The sequence below is a fragment of the Salmo salar genome, chromosome ssa03 (genome assembly GCF_905237065.1).
Source record: "Salmo salar chromosome ssa03, Ssal_v3.1, whole genome shotgun sequence".
Lineage (NCBI taxonomy): Eukaryota > Metazoa > Chordata > Actinopteri > Salmoniformes > Salmonidae > Salmo > Salmo salar.
In genome coordinates this window covers 104,229,609-104,253,063 of record NC_059444.1, presented here as the reverse complement: position 1 = coordinate 104,253,063, position 23,455 = coordinate 104,229,609, and the positions used below count along the sequence as shown (strand labels likewise).

The window sequence follows — 23,455 nt, the reverse complement described above, 5'->3', positions numbered from 1 at the left end:
CCTGCTGAGAGATGAAGGAGGAGATGAGAGGCCAGAACATCAACCTCATCTTCATGGAGGACATTGATGCCAGATGCAGTGAACCTGCTGAGAGATGGAGGGGATGAGAGGCCAGAACATCAATCTCATCTTCATGGAGGACATTGATGCCAGATGCAGTGAACCTGCTGAGAGATGAAGGAGGGGATGAGAGAACAGAACATCAACCTCATCTTCATGGAGGACATTGATGCCAGATGCAGTGAACCTGCTGAGAGATGAAGGGGATGAGAGGCCAGAACATCAATCTCATCTTCATGGAGGACATTGATGCCAGATGCAGTGAACCTGCTGAGAGATGAAGGAGGAGATGAGAGGCCAGAACATCAATCTCATCTTCATGGAGGACATTGATGCCAGATGCAGTTTTATTTATTTATTTATTTAACCTTTATTTAACCAGGAAGGGCTCATTGAGATTTAAAATTCAAGAGCGTCCTGGCCAAGATAGGCAGCGCCAAGTCATTACAAAAAATTACAGACAAACATGAAAACTACAAGTAATCTAGTAAAAAACCATAGAATTCACAAGAGTATAACAAAATCAAAAACAGCAAATTAAAAACATTGACATGTCAGGGAATCAGTCTCCAGATCATTCATCAGTGATTTAAAAAACACCAATCAGGACCAGTTCTTCCAGTTTAAAAGTATTTTGTAAGACGTTCCAAGACGATGGTGCAGAGTACATAAAAGCCCTTTTACCAAATTCAGTTCGGACATTTGGAACAGTTAGCAGGATAAAGTCCCGCGAACGAAGAGAGTACCCACCACATTTCTGAACAATAAAAATGCCCAAATAAAAAGGTAGTAAACCCAAAATGTCTTTGTAAATAAAAGTATACCAGTGACTGAGCCTACGAGTGACTAGAGAAGGCCAGCCAACCCTGGTATACAAAGTGCAGTGGTGCGTAAGGGTTTTGCAGTTTAAAATAAATCTCAAAGTGCCATGGTAAAGGGTGTCAATTGATCTCAAACACTGAGCGGAAGCATTCATATATAAAATATCCCCATAGTCTAGTAAAGGCATAAATGTAGCTGATACTAGCCTCCTTCTGGCTTCAAAAGAAAAACAAGCCTTATTCCTAAAATAAAATCCTAATTTCAGCTTCAATTTTTTTGTAAGTTGTTGAATATGCATTTTAAAAGAGAGGCCATCATCAATCAAAATTCCAAGATATTTATATGAGGTTACAACCTCAATCTCATTGCCCTGACAGGTAGTAATAGGTGAAAGGTTAAGAGGTCTATTTCTTGCTTTAGAAAACACCATTAGTTTAGTTTTGTCAGTATTCAGGATAAGCTTCAATCGAGACAAGGTATGTTGAACAGTATTAAAAGCAGTTTGCAAGTTCTGGAAAGCTTTTGTAAGAGATGAAGCACAACAGTAAATAACAGGATCATCAGCATAAAAAATGAAGTTGTGCATTTTGGACATTTTTGTCTAAATTATTTATATAAATAGTGAATAAGAGAGGACCAAGTACAGAGCCTTGGGGCACACCATTCAAGACAGACAATTTAACAGACCTAAGCCCATCAAATTGAGTGCACTGAGTTCTATCAGACAGATAGTTAACAAACCATGCAACTGCATGCTCTGAAAGACCTACACTCAACAATCTCTGCCTTAGTATAGCATGATCAACTGTATCAAAAGCCTTAGAGAGATCAATAAAAAGTGAGACACAATGCTGTTTTTTGTCAAGAGCTTCAGTGATATCATTTAAAACCATCATGGCTGCTGTAATTGTGCTATGCTTCTTCCTGAAACCCAATTGGTACATTGATAAAATAGAGTTAGTATATAAAAACTCTTTTAGCTGGTCACTCACAAGGGTTTCAAGTATTTTCACCAGGGGTGACAGCTTTGAGATTGGCCTATAATTATTTAAAAGAGTTGGATCTCCCCCTTTTAAAAGTGGCAGGACAAATGCTGATTTCCAGATCTTTGGAATTTCATTACATTCCAGGGTTAGATTAAACAGATATGTAAGTGGTTCAGCTATGAAATCAGCTGCCAGATTTAAAAAGCAGGGATCCAAAAGATCAGGACCTGCAGGCTTTCTCTGATCTAAGGATTTCAGGGCCTTATGTACCACCTGCACTGAGAATGGCAAAAAGCTAAAAGTTTGACCAGCTCTCACTGGTTCATCAACACAAGGTTGTACAGAGACAGAGGACACTGAATCAAACAGCCTACCAGATGATACAAAGTGCTCATTGAAACAATTCAGCATTTCAGTTTTGTCATATATAGCAACAGAGTCCTTCAATACACATGATGGTAATTCATTAACATTACTGTTACCAGACATAGACTTAATAGCCTTCCAAAACTTTCTAGGGTCATTCAGGTTATCAGTGGTAACAGACATAAAATATTCAGACTTGGCCTTCCTGAGAAGAGAAGAACACTTGTGTCTGTCTTGTGTCTGTGTGTGTGTGTCCAGTGTGTGTGTGTGTTTGTGTGTCTGTGTGTGTGTTTGCATATGTGTGTCCAGCATGTGTGTGTGTGTCCATTGTGTATGTGTCCAGTGTGTGTATGTGTGTGTGTGTGTGTGTTCAGTGTGTGTTTGTTTCCAGTGTGTGTGTGTGTGTGTGTGTGTGTGTGTGTGTGTGTGTGTGTGTGTGTGTGTGTGTGTGTGTGTGTGTATCCTGTGTGTGTGTGTGTGTGTGTATCCAGTGTGTGTGTGTGTGTGTTTGTGTGTCCAGTGTGTGTGTGTCCAGTGTGTGTGTGTGTGTGTGTGTCCAGTGTGTGTATCTAGTGTGTGTGTGTCTGGTGTGTGTGTGTGTCCAGTGTGTATTTGTGTCCAGCGTGTTTGTCCAGTGTGTGTCCAGTGTGTGAATCCATTGTATGTGTCCATTGTGTGTATGTGTATCCAGTGTGTGTGTGTGTGTGTGTGTGTGTGTGTGTGTGTGTGTCCAGTGTGTGTGTGTGTGTGTGTGTGTATGTGAATGTGTCCAGTGTGTGTATGTTTATTCAATGGGTGTATCTGTGTGTGTGTGTGTGTGTGTGTGTGTGTGTGTGTGTGCGTGCGCGTGTCCACTGTGTGTGTGTGTGTGTCCAGTGTATGTGTATGTGGGTGTCCAGTGTGAGTGTGTGTGTGTGTGTCAGTGTGTGTCAGTGTGTGTGTGTGTGTGTGTGTGTCCAGTGTGTGTATATGTGTGTGTGTGTGTGTGTGTGTGTGTGTGTGTGTGTGTGTGTGTGTGTGTGTGTGTGTGTGTGTGTGTGTGTGTGTGTGTGTGTGTCAGGTTATTATTTACAGGGACACTGAGGAGTCATTATAAACCCAGAACCCTGGATAGAGGGGCTCAGTGAATGTGGAGGTGAATGTGATCAGGTGGGTCAGTGTGTCAGAGGAGGCTCTATAGAAGGACAGAGTGCCGGCTGGCCAGTCCAGATACACTCCTACTCTGTGGGAGCTGGAGGAGCGGACGTCTATGGTAGTGGAATTATTATCGTGACAGGCATAGTAACTGTTGTCAGAGCAGGTCAGACTCCAGGACTTGTCATTACATCCAAGACAACAGTCATTAACCTCTCCTCTCCTGCTGATTCCTTTATAAGTCACTCCTATAACAGCCTCCCTCCCACTCCACTCTGCCTCCCAGTAACAGCGCCCAGTCAGACCCTCTCTACACAGCACCTGTCTACATCCCACAAATCTCTCTGGGTGATCAGGATACGGCTGCTCCTCTCTCCTCCATGTCACCTTTCTGTTCTCCTCAGACAGAGAGAGGCGTCTGTCTACTGTGTTTGGGTCGAGTGTGAGATCACAGACATCTGATGGATGAAACCAGACACAATATTAGAAATCATCATCATTCACATTAGAATGTTAACTAACTTTTCACTAATTCATTTAATGTAGATGTTTCTAGGTATCAAAAGGAGAAGTTAAGGTAACTTGAGACTTGTTGAATGATCATATGTTATACTATGAGGTCTACCTGTGTTGATTCTAAGCTTCCTGGAGCAACCGGAAGTGGTTAAATTCACCCTAAAGGTGTTTTGATGCACCAAACCTGCAGTTTGTGAAAATCACTGTATTCAACTCAGGATTCTGTAAAAGCCTACCCCAATGAGGATATGTGTTTACTTTTAGCTTCCTGTGCCAACCGGAAGTGCCTTAAATTGGGGGCATAGGGGCTGTTTCGAAGGGTTAAAAAAGTCACATCTTTCCAAAACTTCATATGTGTGATTAGGCAACCCTCATGAACCTCTAAATCAGTCATTTATCCCATCAGATTTGCAAAACAAACTAACACACATACACATCTAGGCCATAGTAACACAGTGTGGGGCTTAGAGACATACACTGCCTGCAATAGTTAACTTCATTTGAACTATCAAAGAACCGTCAGACCTAGAGCTCTGAAACTTTAGAAACCTGTTCTAGAGCTCAAGTCGATAGTGCACGGTGAGTTACGTGGCTCTAGGAGGTTCTCAGACCGAGAAACAGACTCGTACATTTGCAATAACATCACAAAAATGACGACATTTAAAAAAGTCCCAGAGTCGCAAGACTAGGTGCATTGAAACCGCCTCGGCCCATAGAGATGGACCCTAACGTTTCATTCAAGGACCCCGTAGCAACTCCCGGAAAATGTGGATTTTCAGCACCAATTAAGGTCGCTGCTCGGGCTTCAAATGACCTATCGAGCCGAAACTTAGGATTCGGTGTCGCCTCAGCTAGGCCTACACATAATGTCCGAACTGGACCCACAGCTAGAACGTAACTATGTGTTTTATGTTTTTATTATGGTTTAACTTGTTAGTGCTAGGGGGCAGTATTTTCACCGCCGGATAAAAAACGTACCCGATTTAATCTGGTTACCACTCCTACCCAGTAACTAGAATATGCATATACTTATTACATATGGATAGAAAACACCCTAAAGTTTCTAAAACTGTTTGAATGGTGTCTGTGAGTATAACATAACTCATTTGGCAGGCAAAAAATCTGAGAAGGTTTCATGCAGGAAGTGGCCTGTCTGACAAGGAGTCGTTCTTCTTGTTTCTGTTTATTGAAAAGTCAGGATCTTAGCTGTTACGTGACACTTCCCACAGCTCCAATGGGGTCTCAGAGCCCGGGAAAAACCTGAATGACGTAATTCAAAGCCCTGGCTGAAACACAGGAGCACTTTTGCTAAGTGGTCTATCAGGGGACAAAGGGCTTTAGGCGCATGCACAGTCCGCCCCCATCTTTCTGTTTTTCCCTCATTTTACAGACACGCAGATTCCCGGTCGGAATATTATCGCTTTTCTACGAGATAAATTGCATAAAAAATTGATTTTAAACAGCGGTTGACATGCTTCGAAAGTACGGTAAAGGAATATTTATAATTTTTTTGTCACGAAATGCGCTATGCGCACGACCGTTATTTACCATTTCGGATAGTTTCTGGAACGGACGAACAAAACGACGCTATTCGGATATAACGATGGATTATTTGGGACCAAACCAACATTTGTTATTGAAGTAGAAGTCCTGGGAGTGCATTCTGACGAAGAACAGGAAAGGTAAGACCATTTTTCTTATAGTAAATGTGATTTTGGTGAAGGCTAAACTTGCCGGGTGTCTAAATAGCTAGCCCGTGATGGCTGGGCTATGTACTTAGAATATTGCAAAATGTGCTTCATCCGAAAAGCTATTTTAAAATCGGACATATCGAGTGCATAGAGGAGTTCTGTATCTATAATTCTTAAAATAATTGTTATGCTTTTTGTGAACGTTTATCGTGAGTAATTTAGTAAATTGTTAGTAAATTCCCCGGAAGTTTGCGGGGGTATGCTAGATCTGAACGTCACATGCTAATGTAAAAAGCTGTTTTTTGATATGAATATGAACTTGATTGAACAAAACATGCATGTATTGTATAACATAATGTCCTAGGTGTGTCATCTGATGAAGATCATCAAAGGTTAGTGCTGCATTTAGCTGTCTTCTGGGTTTTTGTGACATTATATGCTAGCTTGAAAAATGGGTGTCTGATTATTTCTGGCTGGGTAGTCTGCTGACATAATCTAATGTTTTGCTTTCGTTGTAAAGCCTTTTTGAAATCGGACAGTGTGGTTAGATTAACGAGAGTCTTGTCTTTAAATAGCTGTAAAATAGTCATATGTTTGAGAAATTGAAGTAATAGCATTTCAAAGGTTTTGAAAATCGCGCCACAGGATTCAACTGGCTGTTACGTAGGTGGGACGAATTCGTCCCACCTAGCCCAGAGAGGTTAAACAGAAGATGCTGTGAATTATGGAACTGCTCTGAAATATGTGATAGTTGGCTGCTAAACTAATTGGAAAAAGTTGGTGTGGTGTCAGTATGTATCAGTTTGGTGTCAGAATGATATCTAATTGACTGATGGACGGTGACTTGCTGGCTGACTTGTGTCCATTTGCAATAAGATTCAACAGTGAAAAAACATCACCAAATGGACATGATGAAATCAACACAACGAGCGATGGAGAGGACCCACTAGCACTGCCCGGCCATCCCGAGTTCATCGGGCCAGTCAATTTTGCATTTCTGCAGTATTTTTGAGCATGTCAAATTAAAACATATTGCAAATGGACAGCCGTGCACCTGGTGATTGGAATGGGTTACCAGGAGCACATTTTAAAAAACGTTTTTTAATGCCTTTAGGGGGAGCAAGGGGTCTACGGTTGGGTAGGGAGCACCCCCACCCATGCCCATCCAATAGGGGGCGCCCCTGGTCATTTTGGACGTTTTTCAAAATGTTAAAAACAACAGAGTCCCACTTCTCCCTCATCATACATGACACATAGACCATCTAGGTTGATTCATGGCTTAACATAGGGCTATATGTCATTCGGGCAGTATAAATGCCATTTGGACATGGTTCACTGACTTTTGGGTTTGGAAACCAACTTCCTATGATCGCACATGGCAAATGGACATAACATCCTGATTTGGCACTTTCAATACTTTCATATTGCATTTGGACATTTCTTATGGCATTTGGGAATGGTTCACTGACTTTTGACTTCGACGTTTGACTTCCTATGAAATCATATTGCAAATTGGCAAAACATATGCCTTATGGACAAGTAAATAAAATATGAGAATATAATATGACAAAGGTATGTTCATACAGTTCTTATACATATATAATTGACAAAAAAATCGAAAGAATTTTGAAAAACGGTCTAGAGAGCACTTTTTTAGAGGGTGATACATTTTTTGTGGTTTTTTTTCACATTTTCAAAATTTGACCCTTGGGTCTTGACTTGATGTGCATTTGCAATATGACAATTTACTGTGGAGCGCGCTTGCCATCTTATGGATTTTTGCTGTGTGACACTTGGCATTTTCCATATGAGATTTGCCATAAGCTTTGAAATAAATGCCGTCCATTTGAGTGGTATTGGACATCGTGTATATGTTTCGTACGGTGCCAATATGTTCCCATTCATAATTGTCCATTTCAGGATGGACACACACACACACACTGGACACACACTGGACACACAAACACACACACACACACACACTGGATATACACACACACACACACACACAGGATACACACACACACACAGGACACACACACTTGAATTAGGACTTATTCTTTGTCATATTCCTCACAGCAGTCAACACTCACATTTTCTAAGCCCAGGTTTCATTGTGTTCTCTCCACCATTTTCCACACTGTAGCGGTAAGCAGAAGAACAGACAGTCAATGAGTGATACCACACACACACACACACACACACACACACACACACACACACACACACACACACACACACACACACACACACACACACACAGAGTCAGCATAGAACTTTGTCCAAGTGGTGTTAAGAATGTTTGTCATAACTAGCCTGATAAGTCAAACATGTCTGATATGAACATTGACATAAACCCTCTACATACTTGAGTTTCTCCAGTCTGCAGTGTGGATCCTCCAGTCCAGCAGAGAGCAGTCTGACTCCTGAGTCTCCTGGGTGATTGTAGCTCAGGTCCAGCTCTCTCAGGTGTGAGGGGTTTGACCGCAGAGCTGAGACCAGAGAAGCACAGCCTTCCTCTGTGACTAGACAGCCTGACAGCCTGCAAAGAGTCAAATCATAATAAAATCACACTGACATTCTTTGGTGGTGAAAATAGTGGCAGTATATATTTTTTCTACATATTCAGATATATCAGTGTCCTGAAACCTGCCATATCTATTCATAAAATAATGTATCATTACTAGAAATGACAAATGATCAAAGTATTGCTTGTTGAGAGAAAAATGTATAGTACAAATATTTGAGTAGACTGACCAGACCAGTTTAAAAAGCAGCATCAGTCAAAAGACTCAGATTTAGATTGTATTGAGTATACAGTCCACACCATATCTATTTTGACAGTGAAGATAACATTTTAAATGTGGCTCTAAACTCCAACATTTTCGATTTCAGATCAAATGTTTCATATGAGGTGACAGTATATAATGTCACCTTTTATTTGAGGGTATTTTCATACATATCTGTTTCACCATTTTGAAAAATAAAAGCACTTTATGTATCTAGTCCCCCTATTTGAAGAAGTCATAAGTATTCTGACCAATTCACTTATAGTGTATTAAAGTAGTCACAAGTTGAGGATTTGGTTGGTTTACTCATTGGTATGATTTGCAGTTTGTTTTGGTTGTGTTTTGGGTTATGTTTCAACTTCATGTAATTGTCAATAAAAGCCTTTGACACTCATGAAATGCTTGTAATTATACTTCAGTATTCCATAGTAATATCTGACCAAAAATATCTAAAGACACTGAAGCAGCAGACTTGTGAAAAATAATATTTGTGTCATTCTCAAAACCTTTGGCCACGACTGTATATGTATGAATACCTTTAAATAAAAGGTGACATTCTGTACTGTCACCTAATATGAAACATTCGATCTCAAATCCAAAATGATGGAGCATAGCACCACATTTTAAACTGTAAGCTTCACTGTCCAAACACATGTGCTGTGGACTATGTGTGTCTGGTAAACACGTGGATCTGGTGAACAGTTATCACTTGTTGACCAACTACAGGAATACTGACCTCAGAGTCTCCAGTTTACAGTGGGGATTCCACAGTACAGCAGAGAGCAGCTTCACTCCTGAATCCTTCAGGTCATTGTTACTCAGGTCCAGCTCTCTCAGGTGTGAGGGGTTTGACTCCAGAGCTGAGACCAGAGAAGCACAGCTTTCCTCTGTGACTAGACAGCCTGACAGCCTGCAAAGAGTCAAATCATATTAAAATCACACTGCTATTCTTTGGTGGTGAAAATAGTGGCAGTATATTTTTTAAACATATGAAACCTTCCATATCTATTCGTAAATTAATATATCATCATTAAAAATGACAAATGATCAAAGTATTGCCTGCAGATAGAAACATGTATAGTACAAATATTTGAGTAGACTGACCAGACCAGTTTAAAAGCAGTATCAGTCAAAAGACAGACAGTGAGGTATCAGATTTAGATTGTATTGAGTATACAGTCCACACCATATCTATTTTGAAAGTGAAGCTGACATTTTAAATGTGGCTCTATACTCCAACATTTTGGATTTGAGATCAAATGTTTCATATGAGGTGACTGTATAAAATGTCACCTTTTATTTGAGGGTATTTTAATACATGTCTGTTTCACGTTTAAAAAATGAAAACACTTTATGTTTCCTGTCTCCCCATTTGAAGAAGTCATAAGTATTCTGACCAATATACTTATAGTGTATTAACCTCTACGGGCTAGGGGGCAGTATTGAGAATTTTGAAAAAATATGTGCCCATTTTTTAACTGCCTCCTACACCAACTCAGAAGCTAGGATATGCATATTATTAACAGATTTGGATAGAAAACACTCTGAATTCTCTAAAACAGTTTGAATGGTGTCTGTAAGTATAACAAAACTCATATGGCAGGCAAAAACCTGAGAAAAATACAACCAGGAAATGAGAATTTTGTGGCTGTACTATTTTCGAGTCATTGCTAATAGATCACACAGTGACAAAGGATTCATTTCGCACTTCCTACGGCTTCCACTAGATGTCAACGATCTTTATAAAGTTGATTGAAGCGTCTATGATGAACAGAGACCGGATGACAAGGAAGGGAAGTTGACGTCCCTGGGAGGTCGTCACTTCATTATTGCCCACACCTGTGCGTGCATGTGAGGCGAGACATTTTTCAAAAACGTTTTTCAAGACACAGGAGAGGTCGGGTTGAAATATTACTGATGTTTCACGTTAAAAATGGCCCTAAAGATTGATGCTAAACAACGTTTGACATGTTTGAACGAACGTAAATAGATTTTTTTTTTACTTTTCGTCGTGACTTTTCCCCCCCCCCCCTACATTTTGAGGAGCCTACTGAACGCCTAACAACATGGAACAACTTGGAGTTATTTGGACATAAATTATGAACTTTGTCGAAAGAAACCACATTTGTTGTGGACCTGGGAGTCCTGGAAGTGCCTTCTGATGAAGATAATCAAAGGTAAGGGATTATTGACAATAGTATTATTGATATTAGATGGTTCTATCCTGTATATCCTAGCCTATTGTTCTTAGCACAGCACCCCGTTTATTGCAAAGTATGATTTCCCAGTAAAGTTATTTTGAAATCTGGCAATGCGGTAGCATTTACGAGATGTTCATCTATAATTCTTTGAATGACAATATTATAATTGACCAATGTTTTCGAATAGTAATTTTGTAAATTGTAACGCTGATTCACCGGAAGCATTTGAGGGAGAAAAAAAATCTGAATTTCACCGCTACTGTAAAATGCTGTTTTTGGATATAAATATGAACTTGATGGAACAAAAAATGCATGTATTGTATAACATAATGTCCTAGTAGTGTCATCTGATGAAGATCATCAAAGGTTAGTGCATAATTTTAGCTGGTTATCTGCTTTTGGTGACGCCTGTCTTTGAATTGACAAAAGATTACACACAGCTATTTTCAATGTACTGTCCTAACATAATCTAACTTTATGATTTTGCCGTAAAGCCTCTTTGAAATCGGACAATGTGGTTGGATTTAGGAGATGTTTATCTTTCAAATGGTGAAAAATAGTTGATTGTTTGAGAAATTGAAATTCTTAGATTCTTGCAGATTTGAATTTCCTGCCATGGTCTCTTGACAATAAATCCCAATACCGGGATCAGGTTAGTAGTCAAAGATTAGTGTTTGGTCGTAAACGAATCATCAATAATAATGAGTGAGAAAGTTACAGAGGTTACAACAAAACATGCTAACCTCTCACAATTGCCCATAACAGGGATACAACAAAACATGCTAACCTCTCACCATTACCAATAACAGAGGCTACAACAAAACATGCTAACCTCTCACCATTACCAATAACAGAGGATACAACAAAACATGTAAATCTCTCACCATTACCAATAACAGAGGCTACAACAAAACATACTAAACTCTCACCATTACCAATAACAGACGCTACAACAAAACATGATAACCTCTCACCATTACCAATAACAGAGGCTACAACAAAACATGCTAACCTCTCACCATTACCAATAACAGAGGCTGCAACAAAACATGCTAACATCTCACCATTACCAATAACAGAGGCTACAACAAAACATGCTAACCTCTCACCATTACCAATTACAGAGGCTACAACAAACATGCTAAGCTCTCACCATTACCAATAACAGAGGCTACAACAAAACATGCTAACATTTCACCATTACCAATAACAGAGGCTACAACAAAACATGCTAACCTCTCACCATTACCAATAACAGAGGCTACAACAAAACATGCTAACCTCTCACCATTACCAATAACAGAGGATACAACAAAAAATGTTAACCTCTCACCATTACCAATAACAGAGGCTACAACAAAACATACTAACCTCTCACCATTACCAATAACAGAGGCTACAACAAAACATGATAACCTCTCACCATTACCAATAACATAGGCTACAACAAAACATGCTAACCTCTCACCATTACCAATAACAGAGGCTACAACAAAACATGCTAACATCTCACCATTACCAATAACAGAGGCTACAACAAAACATGCTAACCTCTCACCATTACCAATTACAGAGGCTACAACAAAACATGCTAACCTCTCACCATTACCAATAACAGAGGCTACAACAAGATGCGCTAACCTCTCACCATTACCAATAACAGAGGCTACAACAAACATGCTAACCTCTCACCATTACCAATAACAGAGGCTACAACAAAACATGCTAACATTTCACCATTACCAATAACAGAGGCTACAACAAAACATGCTAACCTCTCACCATTACCAATAACAGAGGCTACAACAAAACATGCTAACCTCTCACCATTACCCATAACAGATGCTTCAACAAAACATGCTAACCTCTCACCATTACCAAAAAACAGAGGCTACAACAAAACATGCTAACCTCTCACCATTACCAATAACAGAGGCTACAACAAAACATGCTAACCTCTCACCATTACCAATAACAGAGGCTACAACAAAACATGCTAACCTCTCACAATTACCAATAACAGAGTCTACAACAAAAAATGCTAACCTCTCACCATTACCAATAACAGAGGCTACAACAAAACATGCTAACCTCTCACCGCTACCAATAACAGAGGATACAACAAAACATGCTAACCTCTCACCATTACCAATAACAGAGGCTACAACAAAACATGCTAACCTCTCACAATTACCAATAACAGAGGCTACAACAAAACATGCTAACCTCTCACCATTACCAATAACAGAGGCTACAACAAAACATGCTAAGCACTCACCATTACCAATAACAGAGGCTACAAAACATGCTAACCTCTCACCATTACCAATAACAGAGGATACAACAAAACATGCTAACCTCTCACCATTACCAATAACAGAGGATACAACAAAACATACTAACCTCTCCACATTACCAACAACAGAGGCTACAAAAAACATGCTAACCTCTCACCATTACCAATAACAGAGGCTACAAAACATGCTAACCTCTCACCATTAACAATAAGAGGTTACAAAACATGCTAACCTCTCATCATTACCAATAATAGAGGCTACAACAAAACATGCTAAACTCTCACCATTACCAATAACAGGGGATACAACAAAACATGCTAACCTCTCACCATTACCAATAAAAGAGGCTACAACAAAACATGCTAACCTCTCACCATTACCAATAACAGAGGCTACAACAAAACATGCTAACCTCTCACCATTACCAATAACAGAGGCTACAACAAAGCATGCTAACCTCTCACCATTACCAATAACAGAGGCTACAACAAAACATGCTAACCTCTCACCATTGGCAATAACAGAGGCTACAACAAAACATGCTAACCTCTCACCATTAACAATAACAGAGGCTACAACAAAACATGCTAACCTCTCACCATTACCAATAACAGAGGCTACAACAAAACATGCTAACCTCTCACCTTTACCAATAACAGAGCCTACAACAAAGCATGCTAACCTCTCACCATTACCAATAATAGAGGCTACAACAAAACATGCTAAACTCTCACCATTACCAATAACAGAGGATACAACAAAACATGCTAACCTCTCACCATTACCAATAACAGAGGCTACAACAAAACATGCTAACCTCTCACCATTACCAATAACAGAGGATACAACAAAAAATGCTAACCTCTCACAATTAACAATAACAGAGGCTACAACAAAACATGCTAACCTCTCACCATTACCAATAACAGAGGCTACAACAAAACATGCTAACCTCTAACCATTACCAATAACAGGGGCTACAACAAAACATGTTAACCTCTCACCATTACCAATAACAGAGGCTACAACAAAACATGCTAACCTCTCACCATTACCAATAACAGAGGCTACAGCAAAACATGCTAACCTCTCACCATTACCAATAACAGAGACTACCGCAAAACATGCTAACCTATCACCATCACCAATAACAGAGGATACAACAAAACATGCTAACCTCTCACCATTACCAATAACAGAGGCTACAACAAAACATGCTAAGCACTCACCATTACCAATAACAGAGGCTACAAAACATGCTAACCTCTCACCATTACCAATAACAGAGGATACAACAAAACATGCTAACCTCTCACCATTACCAATAACAGAGGATACAACAAAACATACTAACCTCTCCACATTAACAATAACAGAGGCTACAAAAAAACATGCTAACCTCTCACCATTACCAATAACAGAGGCTACAAAACATGCTAACCTCTCACCATTACCAATAACAGAGGCTACAAAACATGCTAACCTCTCACCATTACCAATAATAGAGGCTACAACAAAACATGCTAAACTCTCACCATTACCAATAACAGAGGCTAAAACAAAACATGCTAACCTCTCACCATTACCAATAACAGAGGCTACAACAAAACATGCTAACCTCTCACCATTACCAATAACAGAGGCTACAACAAAACATGCTAACCTCTCACCATTACCAATAACAGAGGCTACAACAAAACATGCTAACCTCTCACCATTACCAATAACAGAGGCTACAACAAAACATGCTAACCTCTCACCATTAGCAATAACAGAGGCTACAACAAAACACGCTAACCTCTCACCATTACCAATAACAGAGGCTACAACAAAACATGTTTACCTCTCACCGTTACCAATAACAGAGGATACAACAAAACATGCTAACCTCTCACCATTACCAATTACAGAGGCTACAACAAAACATGCTAACCTCTCACCATTACCAATAACAGAGGCTACAACAAGATGCGCTAACCTCTCACCATTACCAATAACAGAGGCTACAACAAACATGCTAACCTCTCACCATTACCAATAACAGAGGCTACAACAAAACATGTTTACCTCTCACCGTTACCAATAACAGAGGATACAACAAAACATGCTAACCTCTCACCATTACCAATAACAGACGCTACAACAAAACATGATAACCTCTCACCATTACCAATAACAGAGGCTACAACAAAACATGCTAACCTCTCACCATTACCAATAACAGAGGCTACAACAAAACATGCTAACATCTCACATTACCAATAACAGAGGCTACAACAAAACATGCTAACCTCTCACCATTACCAATTACAGAGGCTACAACAAAACATGCTAACCTCTCACCATTACCAATAACAGAGGCTACAACAAGATGCGCTAACCTCTCACCATTACCAATAACAGAGGCTACAACAAACATGCTAACCTCTCACCATTACCAATAATAGACGCTACAACAAAACATGATAACCTCTCACCATTACCAATAACAGAGGCTACAACAAAACATGCTAACCTCTCACCATTACCAATAACAGAGGCTACAACAAAACATGCTAACATCTCACCATTACCAATAACAGAGGCTACAACAAAACATGCTAACCTCTCACCATTACCAATTACAGAGGCTACAACAAAACATGCTAACCTCTCACCATTACCAATAACAGAGGCTACAACAAGATGCGCTAACCTCTCACCATTACCAATAACAGAGGCTACAACAAACATGCTAACCTCTCACCATTACCAATAACAGAGGCTACAACAAAACATGATAACCTCTCACCATTACCAATAACATAGGCTACAACAAAACATGCTAACCTCTCACCATTACCAATAACAGAGGCTACAATAAAACATGCTAACATCTCACCATTACCAATAACAGAGGCTACAACAAAACATGCTAACCTCTCACCATTACCAATTACAGAGGCTACAACAAAACATGCTAACCTCTCACCATTACCAATAACAGAGGCTACAACAAAACATGCTAACCTCTCACCATTACCAATAACAGAGGCTACAACAAAACATGCTAACCTCTCACAATTACCAATAACAGAGTCTACAACAAAAAATGCTAACCTCTCACCATTACCAATAACAGAGGCTACAACAAAACATGCTAAGCTCTCACCATTACCAATAACAGAGGATACAACAAAACATGCTAACCTCTCACCATTACCAATAACAGAGGCTACAACAAAACATGCTAACCTCTCACAATTACCAATAACAGAGGCTACAACAAAACATGCTAACCTCTCACCATTACCAATAACAGAGGCTACAACAAAACATGCTAAGCACTCACCATTACCAATAACAGAGGCTACAAAACATGCTAACCTCTCACCATTACCAATAACAGAGGATACAACAAAACATGCTAACCTCTCACCATTACCAATAACAGAGGATACAACAAAACATACTAACCTCTCCACATTACCAACAACAGAGGCTACAAAAAACATGCTAACCTCTCACCATTACCAATAACAGAGGCTACAAAACATGCTAACCTCTCACCATTAACAATAAGAGGTTACAAAACATGCTAACCTCTCATCATTACCAATAATAGAGGCTACAACAAAACATGCTAAACTCTCACCATTACCAATAACAGGGGATACAACAAAACATGCTAACCTCTCACCATTACCAATAAAAGAGGCTACAACAAAACATGCTAACCTCTCACCATTACCAATAACAGAGGCTACAACAAAACATGCTAACCTCTCACCATTACCAATAACAGAGGCTACAACAAAGCATGCTAACCTCTCACCATTACCAATAACAGAGGCTACAACAAAACATGCTAACCTCTCACCATTGGCAATAACAGAGGCTACAACAAAACATGCTAAACTCTCACCATTAATAATAACAGAGGCTACAACAAAACATGCTAACCTCTCACCATTACCAATAACAGAGGCTACAACAAAACATGCTAACCTCTCACCATTACCAATAACAGAGGCTACAAAACATGCTAACCTCTCACCATTAACAATAAGAGGTTACAAAACATGCTAACCTCTCATCATTACCAATAATAGAGGCTACAACAAAACATGCTAAACTCTCACCATTACCAATAACAGGGGATACAACAAAAAATGCTAACCTCTCACCATTACCAATAAAAGAGGCTACAACAAAACATGCTAACCTCTCACCATTACCAATAACAGAGGCTACAACAAAACATGCTAACCTCTCACCATTACCAATAACAGAGGCTACAACAAAGCATGCTAACCTCTCACCATTACCAATAACAGAGGCTACAACAAAACATGCTAATCTCTCACCATTACCAAAAAACAGAGGCTACAGCAAAACATGCTAACCTCTCACCATTACCAATAACAGAGGCTACAACAAAACATGCTAACCTCTCACCATTACCAATAACAGAGGCTACAACAAAACATGCTAACCTCTCACAATTACCAATAACAGAGTCTACAACAAAAATGCTAACCTCTCACCATTACCAATAACAGAGGCTACAACAAAACATGCTAAGCTCTCACCATTACCAATAACCGAGGATACAACAAAACATGCTAACCTCTCACCATTACCAATAACAGAGGCTACAACAAAACATGCTAACCTCTCACAATTACCAATAACAGAGGCTACAACAAAACATGCTAACCTCTCACCATTACCAATAACAAAGGCTACAACAAAACATGCTAAGCACTCACCATTACCAATAACAGAGGCTACAAAACATGCTAACCTCTCACCATTACCAATAACAGAGGATACAACAAAACATGCTAACCTCTCACCATTACCAATAACAGAGGATACAACAAAACATAATAACCTCTCCACATTACCAACAACAGAGGCTACAAAAAAACATGCTAACCTCTCACCATTACCAATAACAGAGGCTACAAAACATGCTAACCTCTCACCATTAACAATAAGAGGTTACAAAACATGCTAACCTCTCATCATTACCAATAATAGAGGCTACAACAAAACATGCTAAACTCTCACCATTACCAATAACAGGGGATACAACAAAACATGCTAACCTCTCACCATTACCAATAAAAGAGGCTACAACAAAACATGCTAACCTCTCACCATTACCAATAACAGAGGCTACAACAAAACATGCTAACCTCTCACCATTACCAATAACAGAGGCTACAACAAAGCATGCTAACCTCTCACCATTACCAATAACAGAGGCTACAACAAAACATGCTAAACTCTCACCATTACCAATAACAGGGGATACAACAAAACATGCTAACCTCTCACCATTACCAATAAAAGAGGCTACAACAAAACATGCTAACCTCTCACCATTACCAATAACAGAGGCTACAACAAAACATGCTAACCTCTCACCATTACCAATAACAGAGGCTACAAAACATGCTAACCTCTCACCATTAACAATAAGAGGTTACAAAACATGCTAACCTCTCATCATTACCAATAATAGAGGTTACAACAAAACATGCTAAACTCTCACCATTACCAATAACAGGGGATACAACAAAACATGCTAACCTCTCACCATTACCAATAAAAGAGGCTACAACAAAACATGCTAACCTCTCACCATTACCAATAACAGAGGCTACAACAAAACATGCTAACCTCTCACCATTACCAATAACAGAGGCTACAACAAAGCATGCTAACCTCTCACCATTACCAATAACAGAGGCTACAACAAAACATGCTAACCTCTCACCATTGGCAATAACAGAGGCTACAACAAAACATGCTAAACTCTCACCATTAACAATAACAGAGGCTACAACAAAACATGCTAACCTCTCACCATTACCAATAACAGAGGCTACAACAAAACATGCTAACCTCTCACCTTTACCAATAACAGAGCCTACAACAAAGCATGCTAACCTCTCACCATTACCAATAATAGAGGCTACAACAAAACATGCTAAACTCTCACCATTACTAATAACAGAGGATACAACAAAACATGCTAACCTCTCACCATTACCAATAACAGAGGCTACAACAAAACATGCTAACCTCTCACCATTACCAATAACAGAGGCTACAACAAAACATGCTAACCTCTAACCATTACCAATAACAGGGGCTACAACAAAACATGCTAACCTCTCACCATTACCAATAACAGAGGCTACAACAAAACATGCTAACCTCTCACCATTACCAATAACAGAGGCTACAGCAAAACATGCTAACCTCTCACCATTACCAATAACAGAGACTACAGCAAAACATGCTAACCTATCACCATCACCAATAACAGAGGATACAACAAAACATGCTAACCTCTCACCATTACCAATAACAGAGGCTACAACAAAACATGCTAAGCACTCACCATTACCAATAACAGAGGCTACAAAACATGCTAATCTCTCACCATTACCAATAACAGAGGATACAACAAAACATACTAACCTCTCCACATTACCAATAACAGAGGCTAAAAAAAAACATGCTAACCTCTCACCATTACCAATAACAGAGGCTACAAAACATGCTAACCTCTCACCATTACCAATAACAGAGGCTACAAAACATGCTAACCTCTCACCATTACCAATAATAGAGGCTACAACAAAACATGCTAAACTCTCACCATTACCAATAACAGAGGCTAAAACAAAACATGCTAACCTCTCACCATTACCAATAACAGAGGCTACAACAAAACATGCTAACCTCTCACCATTACCAATAACAGAGGCTACAACAAAACATGCTAACCTCTCACCATTACCAATAACAGAGGCTACAACAAAACATGCTAACCTCTCACCATTACCAATAACAGAGGCTACAACAAAACATGCTAACCTCTCACCATTACCAATAACAGAGGCTACAACAAAACACGCTAACCTCTCACCATTACCAATAACAGAGGCTACAACAAAACATGTTTACCTCTCACCGTTACCAATAACAGAGGATACAACAAAACATGCTAACCTCTCACCATTACCAATAACAGAGGCTACAACAAAACATGCTAACTTCTCACCATTACCAATAACAGAGGCTACAACAAAACATGCTAACCTCTCACCATTACCAATAACTGAGACCACAACAAAACATGCTAACCTCTCACCATTAACCTCAAATAAAAGGTGACATTCTGTACTGTCACCTAATATGAAACATTCTATCTCAAATCCAAAATGCTGGAGCATAGCACCAAATGTAAAATGTAAGCTTCACTGTCCAAACACATATGGTGTGGACTATGTGTGTCTGGTAAACACATGTGGATCTGGTGAACAGTTATCACTTGTTGACCAACTACAGGAATACTGACCTCAGAGTCTCCAGTTTACAGTGGGGATTCCCCAGTCCAGCAGAGACCAGCTTCACTCCTGAATCCTTCAGGTCATTGTTACTCAGATCCAGCTCTCTCAGGTGTGAAGGGTTTGACCTCAGAGCTGAGACCAGAGAAGCACAGCCTTTCTCTGTGACTCCACAGCCTGACAGCCTGCAACAAGATCATCATGACTTCACAAACACACTGTTTATTTAACACCAGTAGTGTAGAAGGACAATGATATTCATTTCTTCCTGATGATAAGTTCTTAAATGTCATTCTATTTACTCACAGAGCAGCTCTGGAGGCTTTGACCACTGGCAGCAGCCTCAGAAGACCTTCCTCTGATCTGGAGAATTTCTTCAGGTCAAACACATCCAGCTCCTTTTCTGAAGTCAGCAACACAAAGACCAGAGCTGACCACTGTGCAGGTGACAGGTTGGGTTTTGAGAGACTTCCTGAGCTCAGGAAGCTTTGGATCTCCTCCACTAGAGAATGGTCATTCAGTTCATTCAGACAGTGGAACAGATTGATGCTCCTCTCTGGAGAGGGATTCTCCCTGATCTTCTCCTTGATGTACTTTACTGTCTCTTCATGGCTCTGTGAGCTGCATCTTGTCTTTGTCAGTAGACCTCGTAAGTGCTTCTGATTGGACTCCAGTGAAAGTCCCAGAAGGAAGCGGAGGAACAGGTCCAGGTTTCCTGTCTCACTTTGTAAGGCTTTATCCACAGCACTCTTGTAGAAAGTAACTTCAGGCTCATCTTTTGTTTTCAGTTTGTCCATGAGATTCTCATTGTTGTTGATGAATGAGAGGAACACATATACAGCAGCCAGAAACTCCTGAATGCTCAGATGCACGAAGCAGTACACCTTGTCTTGGTACAGAACACATTCCTCTTTAAAGAGCTGTGTGCACAATCCTGAGTACACAGAGGCTTCATTGACATCAATGCCAACCTCCTTCAGGTCTTCTTCATAGAAAATCAGATTGCCATTCACAAGCTGTTGAAAAGCCAGTTTTCCCAGTGACAGAATGCTCTCTTTATTCCAGTGTGGACCTGTCTCTTCTATCCCAAGATACTTTTCATTCTTCTGTTTGGTATGAAACACCACAAGGTGTGTGTACATCTCAGTCAGAGTCTTGGGCATCTCTTCTCTCTTATGTTTCAGCATGTGTTCGAGGACTGTTGCAGAAATCCAACAGAAGACTGGAATGTGGCACATGATGTGGAGGCTCCTTGATCTCTTTATGTGTGAGATGATTCTGCTGGCCAGGTCCTCATCACTGAATCTCTTCCTGAAGTACTCCTCCTTCTGTGGGTCTTTGAACCCTCGTACCTCTGTCACCTGGTCAACACACCCTGAAGGGATCTTATTGGCTGCTGCAGGTCGGGTAGTTATCCAGAGGAGAGCAGAGGGAAGCAGATTTCCCTTGATGAGATTTGTCAGCAGAACATCCACTGAGGTTGACTCTGTGACGTCCCAACAGATCTTGTTCTTCTGGAAGTCTAGGGGCAGTCGGCACTCATCCAGACCATCAAAGATGAACAGAACTTTGTACTTGTCGAAGTTGGAGATTGTTGATTGTTTGGTTTCCATTGAGAAGTTATTGAGAAGTTCAATGAAAGTATTTTCCCCTTTCATCAAATTCAGCTCCCGGAAAGGGAATGAAAATACAAATTGGACATCCTGATTTGCTTTTCCTTCAGCCCAGTCCAGAATGAACTTCTGCACAGAGACTGTTTTTCCAATGCCAGCGACTCCCTTTGTCAGCACAGTTCTGATAAGTTTGTCTTGTCCAGTTAAGGGTTTGAAGATGTCGTTACATTTGATTGCAGTCTCTGGTCTTGCTTGTTTCCTGGTTGTTGTCTCAATCTGTCTCAGCTCATGTTCATTATTGACCTCTCCTGTTCCTCCCTCTGTGATGTAGAGCTCTGTGTAGATCTTATTGAGAAGTGTTGGGTTTCCTTGTTTAGCGATCCCCTCAAATACACATTGAAACTTCTTCTTTAGATTAGATTTGAGTTCACGTTGGCAAATCACAGCAAGCTCATCTGAATCTAGAAATAACACAGAGGATATTAATATTACGTCTGTTTTAATAACTACAGTATTGTAGGACTGTTATAACATTTTAAATTATAATCATTTATTCTCATAACTGAATGTATAAATGTGTAAATGTTTTCATAATGCATTACAGACTGGTGTGACTGATTATATTATTATTGGTATTATTGATGGTATTATTCATGTTGTCTCTCTCTGTCTCTCTAAATTAATCACCACAACACATCCCTTCTGCTACTTGATGAGGCCACTAGGTGTTGTGTTAAGGCTGCTACAATATCATTGAGTTACACAGCTATTTTAGCTGTACTTTAGCTACAGCTTTTAAATGTTATAAAACAGCATTCAACATGAGGCAGACAGATCTTACATTTCTCCAGTGTGTCAGCAAGCTCCTTCTGGTTCATTTTCCTCAGGACGTGCAGTGTGATCTTCAGAGCCCCCTCTCTGGCACTGCTCTCCTGCTTCTCATCTTCAGCATCCACCACTTCCTCTTCCTGCTTCTGACTCTCAAAGCCTTCTGGGAGTTCTGGACTAAGAATCCTCTTGAACATCTTCAGCTCGTTCTTCACAAATGTCATCATTTTCTCTTCAAGCAACTAAAATAAATCAAGTAAATAAGTTAAGCAAGAGAATAAATGCTTTCTCTATAACACAATAATGAATAATTGACAGATCAACTTTACTTGAGGAAAACAAAAACAAATGTTCATAACAGGACCACATACACTGAATATGGAGTCCAGGTCTGTTTGATGACTCTGGGAAGACTGACCACTGAGAATCTCTGACTCTGATCTCTCCTGTTGGTTTCTGTGGACAAAACATGAGATTACATCTAATCAACCAGGGAGTACACACACACACACACACACACACACACACACACACACACACACACACACACACACACACACACACACACACACACACACACACACACACACACACACACACACACACACACACACACACACTGTTTTAGGACTATGAAAATGGACTAAAGGATTAGCCTATGGATTATGAAAACAACCAAAAGAAATGTGAAAATGGGAGAGGAGAAATGACTAGAGACAGTGTTGTTTAACTCACTGACCATGACCCATGAGTTCTTCTTACCTTTGTTCAGTAGAAAAGTCTCCCTCTCTAAACACTATAGG

At 39.9% G+C, this 23,455-nt stretch overlaps 2 protein-coding genes across 2 annotated transcripts; both read right to left on the bottom strand.

Annotated features, from left to right (window-relative positions):
* Positions 1-3,277: 3,277 nt before the first annotated feature.
* Positions 3,278-8,000, bottom strand: LOC123741807 (stonustoxin subunit beta-like). Its single transcript, XM_045716012.1, has 3 exons — positions 7,944-8,000; positions 7,669-7,715; positions 3,278-3,826 (listed from the first exon to the last, which is right to left on the bottom strand). The coding sequence occupies exons 2-3, from the start codon at positions 7,688-7,690 to the stop codon at positions 3,303-3,305; spliced, it is 546 nt and encodes a 181-aa protein (XP_045571968.1). The 5' UTR covers positions 7,691-7,715; positions 7,944-8,000; the 3' UTR covers positions 3,278-3,302.
* A 12,412-nt stretch (positions 8,001-20,412) lies between these two features.
* LOC123741804 (NLR family CARD domain-containing protein 3-like) lies at positions 20,413-22,247 on the bottom strand (the record flags this gene model as incomplete). The annotated part of the gene is made up of 1 exon (XM_045716009.1): positions 20,413-22,247. A coding segment is annotated over one exon (1,734 nt), but the record flags the coding sequence as incomplete, so codon positions are not given.
* Positions 22,248-23,455: the final 1,208 nt, after the last annotated feature.